Raw genomic sequence first — 13988 nt, 5'->3', positions numbered from 1 at the left:
ATATCAACGACACACCTGCCATGGTTAAAGCACTGAACAAGGTAAACTTTTCGGAGAACTAGTTTCCAAAAGTATTAATTGCTTGTGAGAGGAGTTGCTCATGGGTTTGTTGTATTTTGTTTGTTCAGGTTATTCCATATGTGTGGTACATGGCCTTCGCCACATTTCCGGCTGGAATACTTGGTAAGTTTCCTTAACCGCTCTGCAAGTTTGCTGAAAGTCACATATTATCCTCCATGGTGTTTTGGATTTTGCAGAAGTTGGATGCTGGATGTATTCAAGTGAAAGACAAGTGGCACGTCTAAGACTAGCATATCTAAGAGCAGTGCTCAGCCAGGAGGTTGGGGCTTTCGATACAGACTTAACCAGTGGAAAAGTGATCACCGGAATTAGTAACCACACTAGTATCATACACAGTGCAATCGGAGAGACGGTAAATATATACACCTGTATACCAGTCATTCTTGCTTTAGTTACTTAACTTACAAGTTTCTCATGATGCACTTGCAGTTGGGGCATTTTCTGTCAAGTTTCGCAACTTTCTTTTCGGGGATTTTGATTGCTGCAATATGCTGTTGGGAAGTTGCACTGCTTACCTTGTTCGTTGTTCCTTTGATTCTTGTAATCGGAGCCACTTATACTAAGAAGATGAACACTGTCTCGGCTGCTAGGATGCTTTACCTGGCGGAAGCTACCTCTTTGGTAGAACAGGTAAAATCATGTCAATTTCCAATAACAGCATTGATACTCATCCATCTTACTAACTGATCATAGTCCTGCATCTCAGACCATATGTCAAATCAAAACAGTATATGCATTCGTTGGAGAAAACTCGGCAATCAAATCTTTCTCAAACTGCATGGCCAAACAGTATTTGCTAAGCAAAGGGGAGGCTCTAGTAAAGGGAGTTGGAACAGGAATGCTTCAATCTGTGACCTTCATTTCCTGGGCTATCATCATTTGGGTTGGTGCTGTTGTAGTCACTGCCAAGAGGGCAAGCGGTGGAGATATTATAGCCGCTGTCATGAGCATTCTCTTTGGAGCCATGTAAGCAACAAATTAGTTCCAAACTGGTAGGAAAAGATCAGAAAGTTTCTATATAAGCTCACAAGTCATCAGCTAATTTGTATGAATTTCAGATCACTCACTTATGCTGCGCCAGACATGCAAGTCTTCAATCAAGCAAAGGCTGCAGGAACTGAAGTTTTCAAGGTGATCAATAGAAAGCCAGCTATAAGTTATGATTCACCAGGGAAGGAACTTGACAAGATTTACGGCAACATTGACATACATGATGTTTACTTTTCCTACCCTTCCCGGCCTGACAGAGCCATCCTTCAAGGCTTTTCATTGTCAATCCCAGCAGGAAAAACTGTAGCCTTTGTGGGCAGCAGTGGCTGTGGAAAGAGTACTATCATCTCACTAGTCGCAAGATTCTATGATCCGCCAAAAGGTTTGTATATACCACAATCTTCAACTTCTCGACACATAGGCAATTTACTTCTCCCATATGCCTTAAACTTTCATCTTCAGGGGAGATTCTGATTGACAACCACAACATCAAGGATCTTGACTTGAAATTCCTGAGGAAAAACATAGGAGCTGTTTCGCAGGAACCATCACTGTTTGCAGGCACCATTGCGGACAACATGAAAGTCGGTAAGATGGATGCAGAAGATGTAGAGATCCAGAAAGCATCAGTGATGGCAAATGCACACACTTTCATATCTCAACTTCCAGATCAGTACTCCACAGAGGTCAGCTTCTCAACTCCTCCACCCTCACCAAGGCGGAGTGACAATCTGTTAATACAAGTTTTATAATAATTTGTACACCTTACACCTTGTCTGAAATGCGGTACAGGTAGGACAAAGGGGAGTCCAGTTATCTGGAGGCCAGAAGCAGAGAATCGCCATAGCAAGAGCCATTCTCAAGAATCCTCCTATTCTTCTGCTTGATGAGGCAACAAGTGCTCTTGACTCAGAATCTGAGAAGGTGGTTCAAGAAGCACTTGACAAGGCTATGCAAGGAAGGACAGTCATCTTGATAGCACACAGACTATCAACTATTGTTAATGCAGATATTATTGCGGTTGTGGAAAATGGACAAGTTTCAGAAACAGGAACTCACCGGAGCTTACTTGAAAGCAGCAAATTCTACAACAACTTATTTAACATGCAGAACCTCAACCCAGTTCATGAGTCGAGGTAAATTACACTTAAAATATCTACTGTATGTATCCTCAATTCCTCATGGAGATACGTAACCAGAATTCATTGTTGACTGAATGACTTAACAGAGAAGATGGTCCCTCTGAAGAACATGAAAGCATCCACCTAAAGAACTCACCTGAACAGATAACACGAGCTAAGGAGCCCCACAGCGACCAGTATCCTAATCAGCCTCCCAAGCAAGACGAAGAGGAAATAAGAAAACAAGCCATATTCTTCAGAATCTGGTTTGGCTTGAAAACGAGAGAACTCGTAAAGATTGCTATTGGTTCTTTTGCAGCAGCTTTCTCTGGCATATCAAAACCTGTCTTTGGGTATTACATTATAACAATAGGAGTAGCATACTACCACCCAGATGCTAAAAGAAAAGTCTCAAAATATTCAATCACCTTCGCTCTAATTGGATTCATTTCATTGTTCTCTCACACCTTGCAACATTACTTCTTTGGAATGGTTGGAGAGAAGGCCATGACAAACCTGAGACGTGCTCTCTATTCAGGTACACACACACACACACACACGCACTACTGTTTCATCATCTCATGTATCCATGTCAGTAATGGAACGTTTCTTCTTCAAGAAGGTATTACAAATAAAAATCTAAACATTAACAATAATATCTTGCAGGTGTGCTACGCAATGAAATCGGATGGTATGAGAACCCTGAGAATGGCATTGGACAGCTCACCTCAAGGATCATCAATGACACTTCAATGGTTAAACTGGTAATTGCTGACCGGATGTCTGTCATTGTTCAGTGCATCTCCTCCATACTGATTGCAACCATTGTGAGCATGGTTGTCAACTGGAGAATGGGGTTGGTAGCTTGGGCTGTGATGCCTTGCCACTTCATTGGCGGTCTCATTCAAGCCAAGTCTGCCAAGGGTTTTGCAGGAGACTCAGCTGCTGCACATAATGAACTTGTTTCTCTTGCTTCTGAGTCTGCACAAAACATAAGAACCGTTGCGTCGTTTTGCCATGAAGATCATATACTCAAAAAAGCCGAAATATCTCTGGAAACACCCAAGAGAATGAGCAGGAAAGAAAGTATCAAGTATGGCATAATTCAGGGAGTTTCTCTTTGCTTATGGAACATTGCACATGCTGTGGCATTGTGGTACACAACAGTTTTGGTTCATAAAAATCAATCGAGCTTCAAAGATGGCATAAGATCATACCAGATTTTCTCTCTCACAGTACCTTCAATCACAGAATTGTGGACATTGATTCCCACTGTCATTTCTGCCATCAATGTGCTCACTCCTGCATTCGAGACCCTTGACCGCAAAACTGAAATAGATCCATCTACACCAGAAACTTCAAATCGGGACAGAATCAAAGGGAACATTGAATTTCAAAACGTTGAGTTTAATTACCCTTTGAGACCAGAAGTAACTATCCTGAACAACTTCAGTGTACAAATTGAAGCTGGTAAAAAGGTGGCTCTTGTCGGTCCAAGTGGAGCTGGAAAATCTTCAGTTCTGGCCCTTCTGCTAAGATTTTATGATCCCTTGAAAGGTAAGATACTCATTGATGGAAAGGAGATAAGGGAATACAATTTGAGATGGCTGAGAACACAAATAGGGTTGGTGCAACAAGAGCCTCTTCTTTTTAGCTCCTCAATCAGACACAATATCTGCTACGGGAACGAAAGTGCTTCTGAAACTGAGATTGTGGAGGTATCAAAGGAAGCAAACATTGATGAGTTCATAAGTAATTTGCCTGATGGATATGAAACAGTTGTTGGGGAGAAGGGATGCCAACTTTCAGGAGGACAAAAGCAAAGAATAGCCATAGCTAGAACACTGCTAAAGAGGCCTGCAATTTTGCTTCTGGATGAAGCAACAAGTGCCCTTGATGCTGAATCTGAGAAATCTGTGGTGAGTGCATTGGAAGCGATAAATTTGAAAAAGAATGGGGGCCTGCTGTCAAAAACCACACAGATTACAGTTGCACATAGGCTTTCCACAATAATAAAGTCGGATATCATTGTTGTCATGGACAAAGGTGAGATTGTGGAGATGGGATCCCACTCAACCCTAATAACAGCATCTGAGGGAGTTTATTCAAGATTATATCAGATACAGAGCATGGGAGAAGAGTAACATATTGAAATGCGCAAACACCAAGGGAACTTAGAAAAGCCTTAGGCCTATAATGTCCTTTGAAGCCTAATGTAATAGTATAGTAGTAGTAGTTTGTCACTAAAATAGAGGTGGCTTAATGACAGAATAAACTGTTGAGTAGAAGAACATTTTCCTATATATTGATAAATGAATAAAGTTGTTCACAGTTACAAAGTCAGTATACAAGAGAATAAACTCGCATCAAAGTAAATTATGGTAGCTCACATAATTTAACCAAGATACCCCAGATTAAGAGCTGACAAAAGATCTGAGCTGCCTAGCAGCTGAAGAGTAGAATAGGAGTGTATCACCAACTTTCTGTTCCTCTTGCACATACAAAGTACTTGAACATTGAGGCCTTTCCACAAAATCAACCCTCAGCAGTCAAGATCATTGATCAAGAAGAGCTCGGCACATAGCGTGCAACCTTCTGCGGGAGCTTCAGAGTCTGCACTTTCTCTTTAAGGGAGGGAAAAAAGCCTTAGAACAGTGAACTTTCATTCTTCAGATACCCAAATTCTCTTTTATCATGCATTGATTTCAAATCTAACAATAGCATAGCCACTGACAAGTCATAATGTTGAACAGGGTCCTCTAGAGTTCAAGAAAAACACTATCTACAGTCTTGAGCAACTCCACTTCATCTCCACTTGAAATGCCAGGATCAATATAACACAACTGAAACAAAATCATTACATCAAGCCCAATCCTAAAGAGCAATAAAACCAAAGAAACATGTTATGTGTCATTAGCCATTACCTGGTACTGTGGCTTTCTCAGTGTGTGAACTCCTCTTTTTATAAACTTCTGCCATCCTCTCTTTTCCTTCAGAGATCTTTCCAGGTCTGCCGTTCTCTGTAATCATGTGGCAGAAAAGTCAAAAGTAATTGAGTTTAGTAATCAACTTTAAAACACACATGCTAAAGGTAAGATGCTACACAGATTTCATAAGGGACAGAAGATTACATGACCAGGGTCCAAAATTAAGAGAGTGTGTTGCTGCATCCCGTTATGTTGATTTTTGACTTGAATCCCAACAATGGTTCTCGAATGCCCATCATGTTGAAAGTACAAGGGTCTGCTCAAAGAAACTCTCTACATATTAGGGCACAACATAAAACATTTATGTAAAAGATGTTCAAACAATGCATTACTGGGATAGAGAAACTTACGTTTTGTCACTAACAATGACCCGGTGATTGCCGGTTTTGGTAACGTTACCATCATTAAAGTAATTCCAGATCCAATCCATGAGAACCTGATGACCCTTGCTTTTCTTTGAAAACTTATTTCCCGAATTATAATTACTTTTCCTACCCCAAGAATCACCTATATGGCTAGTAGAACAACTCGACTTTTCACGGCAACTGGAACTCGCTTGGTTAATATCATGACTCCTTTCTGGCAAATATCTATCCATCGGTCCACAAACCTGAATTGCTTTCCTCTTCCCACCATTATGTATTCTCTTGACCTCTTCCCCAAGCCTTGAACCAGGAAGAGAAGGATAATATGGTTCGAGTTCCTTAGGACCAAAATCCACTATCCTTGCTCGCAGCCCAAAAGAACGGAAAATAGCAGCACATTCAGTTGTTCCAATCCATCTTTTCAAGCCATAAATTTTGTTAGCAAACTGATCAGAGCCAGCTGCATCAAATCCCTTTTCCCAAGCAATCTCAAGCCATCTTTGGAGTGATGGGATATCAGGAACAAATCCTGCACCACCAAACAAAACTTCTCGAGTCTCTTGCCTTTGCATAAGCAAATGGGAGCTAAGCATTTGGATGTTACGCCACCCACAACCCCACCCAGAATCCTCAGATCGAATGCTCTGAATATGATCTGTATAACCACACAAAAAAGTCGTTGTATCTCTAGGTTCTAACTCCAAACACTCTCTCAGCAGAGCCATCACACCACCTTCAATTTCATGGAAAGTGGTTCTAGTCTGTAAAGCAGCCAGGCAGGAGATACTTTCCTCCATGCTACATTGTCCATGAAATCTTGCCAATGGCAAGTCTCTGATTGTTTGATTATTCTGAACATATACCCGTATGAAACTAATTAGTTACTGGACTAAGCTTCAAATTCCATTATCAAACAAGAACAGTAGACAAACATGGATGTTCTTCTTCGCCCTTATAAAAATGACGAAAAATCCTTTCTTTCTCATTAAAAACAACCCAAAACATCAAACACAATCATTCTAAAAACCAATTCATAGTCGCATATTAACATATGAAAATCTAATCTTTCAGCACATACATCCCAGTAATCACTGCAAGCATATAACTTTTATGATACCATTCTTTCTTAATGTATTGAATAGGGCTAGCAATACAAGAAAACTGATGGGGAAAGCAAAACTAAGGAGTACCATGGATGGTGGAGAAGAAGGTTCCAAAGCAAGTTGCTGGGCAAACTCCAAGTCCATAGCCAGTTGCTCATCTTCAACCTCAAAGTGACTATTGGCATGCCTGCAATTCAATTTCATATAAATTACACACACATAACCACTAAAGGCTTAAACTTTCTATACAAAAAGTTAAGTTCTGATTCTTGTAGAAAAAAAAAAAAAAAAAAAAAAAGGTCTGAACTTTTTGCAAGCATTACCGTTCAAGTTGTGAGGATGGAACTGTGAGATTACAGAAGGGGCAACAAGACGAAGAAGAAGAAGAAGAATCCATAGCACTCATGCGATCAAAACCCAATTGCCCAAATCATTCAAAATCTCTGGTAATTTGAATTGCGTTTATGTACTGGGCATTCCTCTTTCGTTTCGGGTCAAGCCAAACCCGAATCCGCAATAATGGGCTTCAATAATTAAGTCTCATTGGGCTTGTACTGATTATCATTGGGCATTTCCCTTTAAGGCTAAACATGCACAGTAAGCCCAAACATAAGGGGGATTGAAAATGAGCGAGGCTATGAAGGTCCAACCCCGTAGTTTTCTCCCACATTGATTTTTTTTGTCAAAAACTCATTTTTCATCCAAAATTATGGATTATAACACACGGTTTTTTTCCTTTTTTGGTGAAAATCGCAGTTCTTATTTTTTTCACTATTAAATCATGATTTTTGAGCACTTCTCAAACTGACAGAACTAAAAAATCTCGATCCAATTTTTTGTTATGAATTTTTAAAGTCACCCCTTCCCAACTGCAAATACTTTAGATTTGACCTTTTTAGGAGAATAAATACCCCCTTTAGAATTACTTATCTGGATGCAGATCACTACAAACTTTTTTTGAAACAGTAATGGTCAGCAAAGTCTACTAGTACACTAATTGGTCTCATAACAGTAACTAATCTTAACTTTCAGTGATGATATATACAGTGTTAGTCCTCCAATCTGAGCATTCAAAAGGAAAGTGTGTGTTCAATTCAAAGCTTCCTCACAAAGAGTAACTAATCATGTCTATTATGCCTCTTCTTTGGTGAGCACCCTCATTCCACTCTTTGAAATTAGAAGGTCTTTCATTTCTCTGTAACTTCTGAGCTCCTCCAGGGCATCAGATGTCTTTCGAGGCATAAAGAAACCAGAAGCTGTAGTAACTCCTTCCTCGTGTTCAGGCTTCATGGAGTCAGAAGAGTAACAGCTTGAATCTTGGCGCAGGGGCGGAGCTGTTCTTAGCATGTGAACAAGAACGCCAACAGCAGCACCTGGTGACTTTCTACCTATTGGCAATGACTGGGAAGTAAACTCTGAAGCTTTTTTGCCATCATTTTGACTGTTCACCCAAAATGTGGATAAAGAAACATAAGTAACACAGAGCTTGATACTGAATGTAAAGTCAGATCCAAGGGTATATGTAGATTAAGATTCAAAGAAGTGCAGAGAACAAGTGCCTAACATAATGATTCGAATCGATACAAAGCAAAAGAACCTGTCAAATACTATGACCATCTTTTTCCACTTTGTCCCATGCAAAAACTAGGATTCTTAGTTTAATATTTTGAAAAAGGAATTTAGCAGCATATAAACCAGAAAGCACAGACACCCCTAGCAACTGATGGTGAACTTAACCCAACCATATCATGCTTTTTGCTGGTTCCTTGTCCATCTTAAAAGCTAGGATTCAGACTATTTTACTATTCGGCAACTCTGGCAAGTATTCATTATCACTCACTAACCCAGCAATTCAAGAAGCCCGTAATCGTATCTGATAATGTTTGAAAAAAATAAAGGCATGCAGAGAAGTAGCCAAAACAATTATGAAGGAAATAGATAATACCATTACTGGTATGAAAAATGTTTACAAGCTGAAGGTGGTCTACTACTAGTCTACTACATATAATTAAAACAAGGTTAATTTTATGTACCTGGCGTGAAAGTCGGTTGTGTCAACATCATCCACATCGAAAGGGCATGAGAACTCACAATCATCCATATCATCTTGAAAAGATAATCTACTGGAGCTTCTAGAAAAACCAACGCGTGGTGAGCCACTGGAGGACAACAATCCTGAGAACCGGCCCGAATCATCTCTGCTGTCTTTCACCTATAAATAAAATAATAAATGGTCTTACTAACAAGCCATGAAATACACAGCTAACTTCAAGACTACATGGAGCAAACAAGCTTTTAAACCAGAAAATTCAAGGCTACCTTTTGAAAACCAGGGTGCATATCTCCAGCCCTTGAACCGTCTAGTTTTCTAAATGCCCTTATTCCAGATGGAGACTCTTGTGAGGAAGGTTCATTTCTTGTGCTTCTCGGAGATAAAGGAGGAAGGGAATTTCTACTTGGATCAGAAAAATTGGGAGAAAGGTATCTGGAGCCCTTACCCCCCATTGGATTAGGGATGCTTACGGGGGCAGTTTCTGAACGAATTCGTGTTTGCATAGGACCAAAACTGCCACTAGACAAGTATGTTGGTGGAGATGGGGATGGAGATGCTGAAAATGGAGGTGAAAGCTGATACTCATCATAACTAGGAGTCTTTGAATGACTTGGAATTCTATAGTTTTGAACTCTGTTAGTATATGTATCAATAGGAGGAGATCCAACATCATGGGACATAGGGGATGCACGATATGCAGGTGGAGATCCAACTACAGGTTTATACTGTCCAACATGAGGTGGCCTATGGAAGCCGCTTGTCCAGCTGTGTGGACGCTGAAATGGTCCGGCAGATGAAGGTTGTACTTTTCCCAATGGAAAGGAAGTTGGGCGATCACCCCTCACTGATGAGGGGAAAGACCTCAAGGGGTCAGTAGCAGGACTACCAACATAATCTGTAATTATCTTTGCTGGCATAGGTGTTGAAGGCTCAAGATTGAAATCAGACAGCATTTTACGATAAGTCACAGACAAAGAAAGGCGGCCAGGATTGGCCTCTACAGGAGCAAAACTGAACTCCTGCATCATTTCCTCCTCCGCCCTTGAGAAGGGATCTCTTAGTGAAGACACCTTGTAAATGATATCAAAATCATAAGTCTGACGAGATGTACTTAGCTGTCTAAAGATCCTATAAGCTGGGAGAAGCCTCATATACGAATAAAGAGCACGTAAAAGTACAATTGACTTCTTATATGTCTTCTTGTATGCTAAACTGTCACCAGTTTGATTAGCCACAACCCTAGGAGTTTCATACTGAACAACCCACCTCTCAATGATTGTTTCAACAGATGGACCAGCCCCCGAATTCCCAAACAGATTGTCAACTGATGAAGAATTAGACCCCGCATGAACAAGTATGATGTCGATTATCATCGGATCCATCACATTTCTGTGCCAAAAGTTCAAATTCTCAAGAGCTGCAGGACGGTCCCCTAGTACTAAGTTGAACCATTTGTCACTCTTCCTCACCCGAGAATTCAATGAAAGCTCCCCACTGCGATCATGCGGGTGAAGAGAAGGTACCCTAGAGTCCAAAATAATATGCAAGCTTTTCAGAAGAAATTGGGAAACAATCTGTTCCAATTTCCCTGATTCGGGCTGATAACTGTTCTGAAAATCCATACTTCTTAAAACTACAAAACTCCCTCTTAGACTCTCTATCCCTCTTATGCAGCATGCACATCAGTCAGAATCAATCCAAACCCACAAAGACAACTCCTTTGCCAAATCAACTAAACACGGCAATATCAAATTCTGATAAAGTGCTGCTCTTGCAGTAAACAACACTACTATTCGACGCGTGCCACCAACCCAACATTGACAAATAAAAAACCCGTTTCAAGGAAGCAGCTTTCTGAACCTATATAAATTCAAGAATTGATCTTGACGATGATGATGATGCTAGAAACCAACCTGGGCAGCTAGAACTCTGTAAACAGAGATTGAGCATAAATCAAATGACCCACAAAAACCAAAATCCAATATCTAATATACAAACCATGCAATGAATCACCCATGTACTTTAGAAAGTAACCGATCAAGCATAAGAAGATAACGAAATTAGGAAAAACCCATGTCAATACAATCAGATCTTAACTAAAAATGCGAGATTGATAATCCAATATGATCTTGCAAACGGAGAAAGACATAGTTATATGGAATGAAACTTACTGAAAAGATAAGAAGAACAAAAATCGATGTGGGTGTTGCAGCAATGCCAAAGCCAACAGCAACAACAACGATTGCGTAGAGCACAAACAGCCCACGCAACTCTCTCTTGCGCAGTTTTGTTCAAGTAAACGTTGTACAATGTTCAATATAAAAACAGACTCAATCATTTGTTTTAAGCTGTGTCATCGTAATGGACTGAGTGGAGAAGATAATGATTATGAAAATTTATTTATTTAAATCAACAGCATCACTTTGATTTATAATGGTCCAAATACATAAGTTTCGGTTTTTTTTTTCTTTTTTCTTTTGTCGTAAACCAAATAAATTCTAAGAATCCTAAGAGACTTCACTTTTTGTACGAGAATAAGTTTCACTCGGAGGTTGCAATTTGACCCTATTGTTATATGACTTATTGAATAAGTTTCACACATTCATCAAAGAAAAACTTGTTAAGGAGGCATCATAACTTCAGTGTTACAATCTTATTCTCCGATAGGATTTTTTTCGCGACAAACACATTTTCATATGATTTTCGATGCTTAATATTATTTCTACAAATTAAGCTTAGTACTTAGAACTTACAAGTTTACATGTTGTGAGTCTTTATTTGCGACTAGAATCTATCGTGAGAGTAGTTCTAAACATCCCATGTTGATCATCATATGCCTGAAGCTAAACTGGAACCATTTCTGATCAAAGAAAGGAAAAAGGAGCTGGATCCATGAACTCTATTAGTTCGGTCGAGAGTTCAATAAGCCCATTGTGCATTTCAATTTCTGGGCCTTGCCCAATAGAAGACCCATATAGAAATAATATGACTAGTTCCTTCACAAATTCACCTTTAATTTCCACTCAATTCCATTTATTGGTGCACTTCAGTCACGATTCACCAATTGTATCACTTATTTGGAATTTTGGATTGCAATAAAAATCTCATCGTTTGAGTACTAAGTACTAACTAAACGCCTGGTCCATGTTCCATCATTCCATGCATTACCTTTAGCTTTTGTATTTTTCACCGTTCTTCCTTTTCTTTTGATAGGCCCTTCTTTGTCACAATTAAAAAAGCTAATAAACGTTGGTCCAAAAGAGAAATGGGAGTCTTAGTCGACATAGACGTAGCTTTAGCTTAGTCCCCCCCAAAAGGATATTGAAATAGACACAAAACCTCCACGGCCAAGCATCATAGATAAAATTAAAGGTCATCGTCACATATACGTATATTAGATCCACATAATTGAAGATAAGAGTAGGAAAATTTAAGATTTCGGGGTAAAAACTAAAACCAAAAAGGAGTAAAAGTAATTATGAAAATATTTTTGTTCTATTGTTGATGGATTTTCCAGGAATCCAAGGACATTTTTTGTTGTGACATTATTGTGTGATTGTGACACACCCCAACTACACTATACTAGCGTGGTGCCTTCTGGGACCTCAATGAGCCAAGTACGATCTTTCACCCCTCAATTTATCACCAACGATTTTTCACGTATTCAGCAAATAGAGGCCAAGCAATATCTCAATCATATCAAATATGCCTATCCCCTGTGGGGACTTGCTTTAATTACCCTTAATAATTTCTATACCAAATTATGCAAACACAAGTTTGGTTATTGAGGGAGTAGCAAATAACATTCAATTCAACGATCAGCGTTATATTTGACATTCTAAATTAGAGATGATATATTTTTTAGCGTATGATTTTAATTTAGTAAGTCGTACGTGGTATAAAGATGTCCAACTCTAGACATTTTGATAAACTTCTTGACTTGTTCCATACCATTGTATGAATCCAATGTGTATGTAGGCATGTAGCCGTCCAAATGAACAATATTTTCAAGTCTTGACTCTTAACTCTTGAATTGAGATTTATTGTTTGTTGAATTTGATAATGAATGCGCCAAAGCAAGAGTTGGATGTGGAAATTTAATGAGGGAAAATTGAGTTTCAATGACAGACGCAAATACGTAACCAGAATCACAATTTCATTACCATCCCTAGATTCATTGAACCTGGACAACCTACCTTTTTGGCCTATATAAACAAAGCCCTTCCTTCTCCTAACCTACACGGTTCTACAAATTAATCTGCTCCTCCATTACAACCTTATTCTTTCTTTCTTTCTTCTATAATCTTATTAGAAATTCAGAATAAACACTACGCTAGTTTCAATGGCGGTGACGAAGCAAGTTCCTCAGGTGGAAGACGACAAGTCGCTGAAGAAGAGAAACGAAGAGCTGGAGAGAGAGCTCAGGAAGAGCCAGGAGAGAGAGGAGAGGATGAAGGCCGAGTTACAGAAGACGTTTGAGAGGCTCAGAGTGGCAGAGGAGGCGGAGGAGAGGCTATGCTCACAGCTCGGTGAGCTAGAGGCGGAGGCCGTCGATCAGGCGCGTTCAGATCACGCGAGGATTCTATCCCTTATGAACCAGCTTTCTCAGGCACAGCGTCTCCTCCAGTCAGCCGCCGTTTCTCTTCCATTAGAATTCGCCGCCAAATGAGAAGCGAATATTCCGTTTGTTTGGTGGTAGTTAATGTTTGGTTTCAGATGATCTCCGGCCAAGTAATGTTTTTTGTGACTGGTCAGTGTATGTAGGGTTTGTTGTTGTAGAAATTAAGAATATTTATAGGAAGCGGTTTCGGTTTTGTTTGTTGATCCATGCGTCTTCTTTTTCATTCAGAAAAAGAAGAAACAAATAATTATATATATTTGTAGAGAGGAGTTTAATAAATTGTGCTATGTTTTCTTGTTTCTTTCTCTCCCAAGTCTCTGTTAAGTTTTTTTGATCGATCTGAATATAAATTCCTGGTGTAGGTGTTTTGGCCGGAGTTTGGCCGACCGGTGAAATAAACGGAGAAGTTAAATGACGGAGAGTTTTTGTATTTAATATTGAAGCCGTGAAAGAAAAGGAAACACGTAGGATATGATTGATGAATAATTTATAACATGTTAACCACTGAAAGTGGCCTAGTGGTTCTTGCCTTGTTGGGTGTGCTTCCCAACCTAGGTTCGAACCCCGAAGCTGTCAAAGTGGCTAGGTACTGTGCTGCAATGCACAGTTGGAGCATTTCACATGCGCCGAAGGAGCATTTCACATGCGCCGAAGGAGCATTTCACAT

At 39.7% G+C, this 13988-nt stretch overlaps 4 protein-coding genes across 4 annotated transcripts; 2 read left to right on the top strand and 2 right to left on the bottom strand.

Annotated features, from left to right (window-relative positions):
• LOC133714080 (ABC transporter B family member 19-like) lies at window positions 1–4535 on the top strand. The gene is made up of 10 exons (XM_062140133.1): window positions 1–41; window positions 129–183; window positions 258–433; window positions 511–711; window positions 788–1047; window positions 1140–1453; window positions 1534–1757; window positions 1864–2207; window positions 2300–2730; window positions 2859–4535. Exons 1-10 carry the CDS (start codon window positions 21–23, stop codon window positions 4334–4336), a joined length of 3504 nt encoding a protein of 1167 aa, XP_061996117.1. The 5' UTR covers window positions 1–20; the 3' UTR covers window positions 4337–4535.
• Window positions 4471–7127, bottom strand: LOC133714082 (uncharacterized). Its single transcript, XM_062140135.1, has 6 exons — window positions 6971–7127; window positions 6735–6834; window positions 5530–6395; window positions 5324–5435; window positions 5117–5212; window positions 4471–5035 (listed from the first exon to the last, which is right to left on the bottom strand). Exons 1-6 carry the CDS (start codon window positions 7051–7053, stop codon window positions 4952–4954), a joined length of 1341 nt encoding a protein of 446 aa, XP_061996119.1. The 5' UTR covers window positions 7054–7127; the 3' UTR covers window positions 4471–4951.
• Window positions 7128–7616: 489 nt separating this feature from the next.
• LOC133714081 (autophagy-related protein 13a) lies at window positions 7617–11090 on the bottom strand. Its single transcript, XM_062140134.1, has 4 exons — window positions 10872–11090; window positions 8967–10629; window positions 8681–8859; window positions 7617–8088 (listed from the first exon to the last, which is right to left on the bottom strand). The coding sequence occupies exons 2-4, from the start codon at window positions 10320–10322 to the stop codon at window positions 7779–7781; spliced, it is 1845 nt and encodes a 614-aa protein (XP_061996118.1). The 5' UTR covers window positions 10323–10629; window positions 10872–11090; the 3' UTR covers window positions 7617–7778.
• A 1836-nt stretch (window positions 11091–12926) lies between these two features.
• Window positions 12927–13626, top strand: LOC133713867 (protein RESPONSE TO LOW SULFUR 2-like). Its single transcript, XM_062139896.1, has one exon. The coding sequence runs from the start codon at window positions 13043–13045 to the stop codon at window positions 13367–13369; it is 327 nt and encodes a 108-aa protein (XP_061995880.1). The 5' UTR covers window positions 12927–13042; the 3' UTR covers window positions 13370–13626.
• The last annotated feature ends 362 nt before the right edge of the window (window positions 13627–13988 follow it).

This window comes from Rosa rugosa, chromosome 6 (assembly GCF_958449725.1).
Source record: "Rosa rugosa chromosome 6, drRosRugo1.1, whole genome shotgun sequence".
Classification (NCBI taxonomy): domain Eukaryota; kingdom Viridiplantae; phylum Streptophyta; class Magnoliopsida; order Rosales; family Rosaceae; genus Rosa; species Rosa rugosa.
The sequence above is the reverse complement of the archived record's forward strand: the minus strand, read 5'-3'. Positions and strand labels throughout refer to the sequence as shown.

What these genes read in the sequence shown, in the direction of transcription:
- LOC133714080 (XM_062140133.1), top strand. Translation starts at nt 21, where the DNA reads ATGGTTAAAGCACTGAACAAG. An exon ending in ATTTCCGGCTGGAATACTTG is followed by an intron (nt 184 to 257) that starts GTAAGTTTCCTT and finishes TGGATTTTGCAG; the next exon opens with AAGTTGGATGCTGGATGTAT. An exon ending in AGCATTCTCTTTGGAGCCAT is followed by an intron (nt 1,048 to 1,139) that starts GTAAGCAACAAA and finishes TATGAATTTCAG; the next exon opens with ATCACTCACTTATGCTGCGC.
- LOC133714082 (XM_062140135.1), bottom strand. Translation starts at nt 7,053, where the DNA reads ATGAGTGCTATGGATTCTTCTTCTTCTTCTTCGTCTTGTTGCCCCTTC. An exon ending in CCATCCTCACAACTTGAACG is followed by an intron (nt 6,835 to 6,970) that starts GTAATGCTTGCA and finishes ATTGAATTGCAG; the next exon opens with GCATGCCAATAGTCACTTTG. An exon ending in TAATTTTGGACCCTGGTCAT is followed by an intron (nt 5,213 to 5,323) that starts GTAATCTTCTGT and finishes ACATGATTACAG; the next exon opens with AGAACGGCAGACCTGGAAAG.
- LOC133714081 (XM_062140134.1), bottom strand. Translation starts at nt 10,322, where the DNA reads ATGGATTTTCAGAACAGTTATCAGCCCGAATCAGGGAAATTGGAACAG. An exon ending in TGCACCCTGGTTTTCAAAAG is followed by an intron (nt 8,860 to 8,966) that starts GTAGCCTTGAAT and finishes TTTTATTTATAG; the next exon opens with GTGAAAGACAGCAGAGATGA. An exon ending in ACAACCGACTTTCACGCCAG is followed by an intron (nt 8,089 to 8,680) that starts GTACATAAAATT and finishes TTGGGTGAACAG; the next exon opens with TCAAAATGATGGCAAAAAAG.
- LOC133713867 (XM_062139896.1), top strand. Translation starts at nt 13,043, where the DNA reads ATGGCGGTGACGAAGCAAGTTCCTCAGGTGGAAGACGACAAGTCGCTG.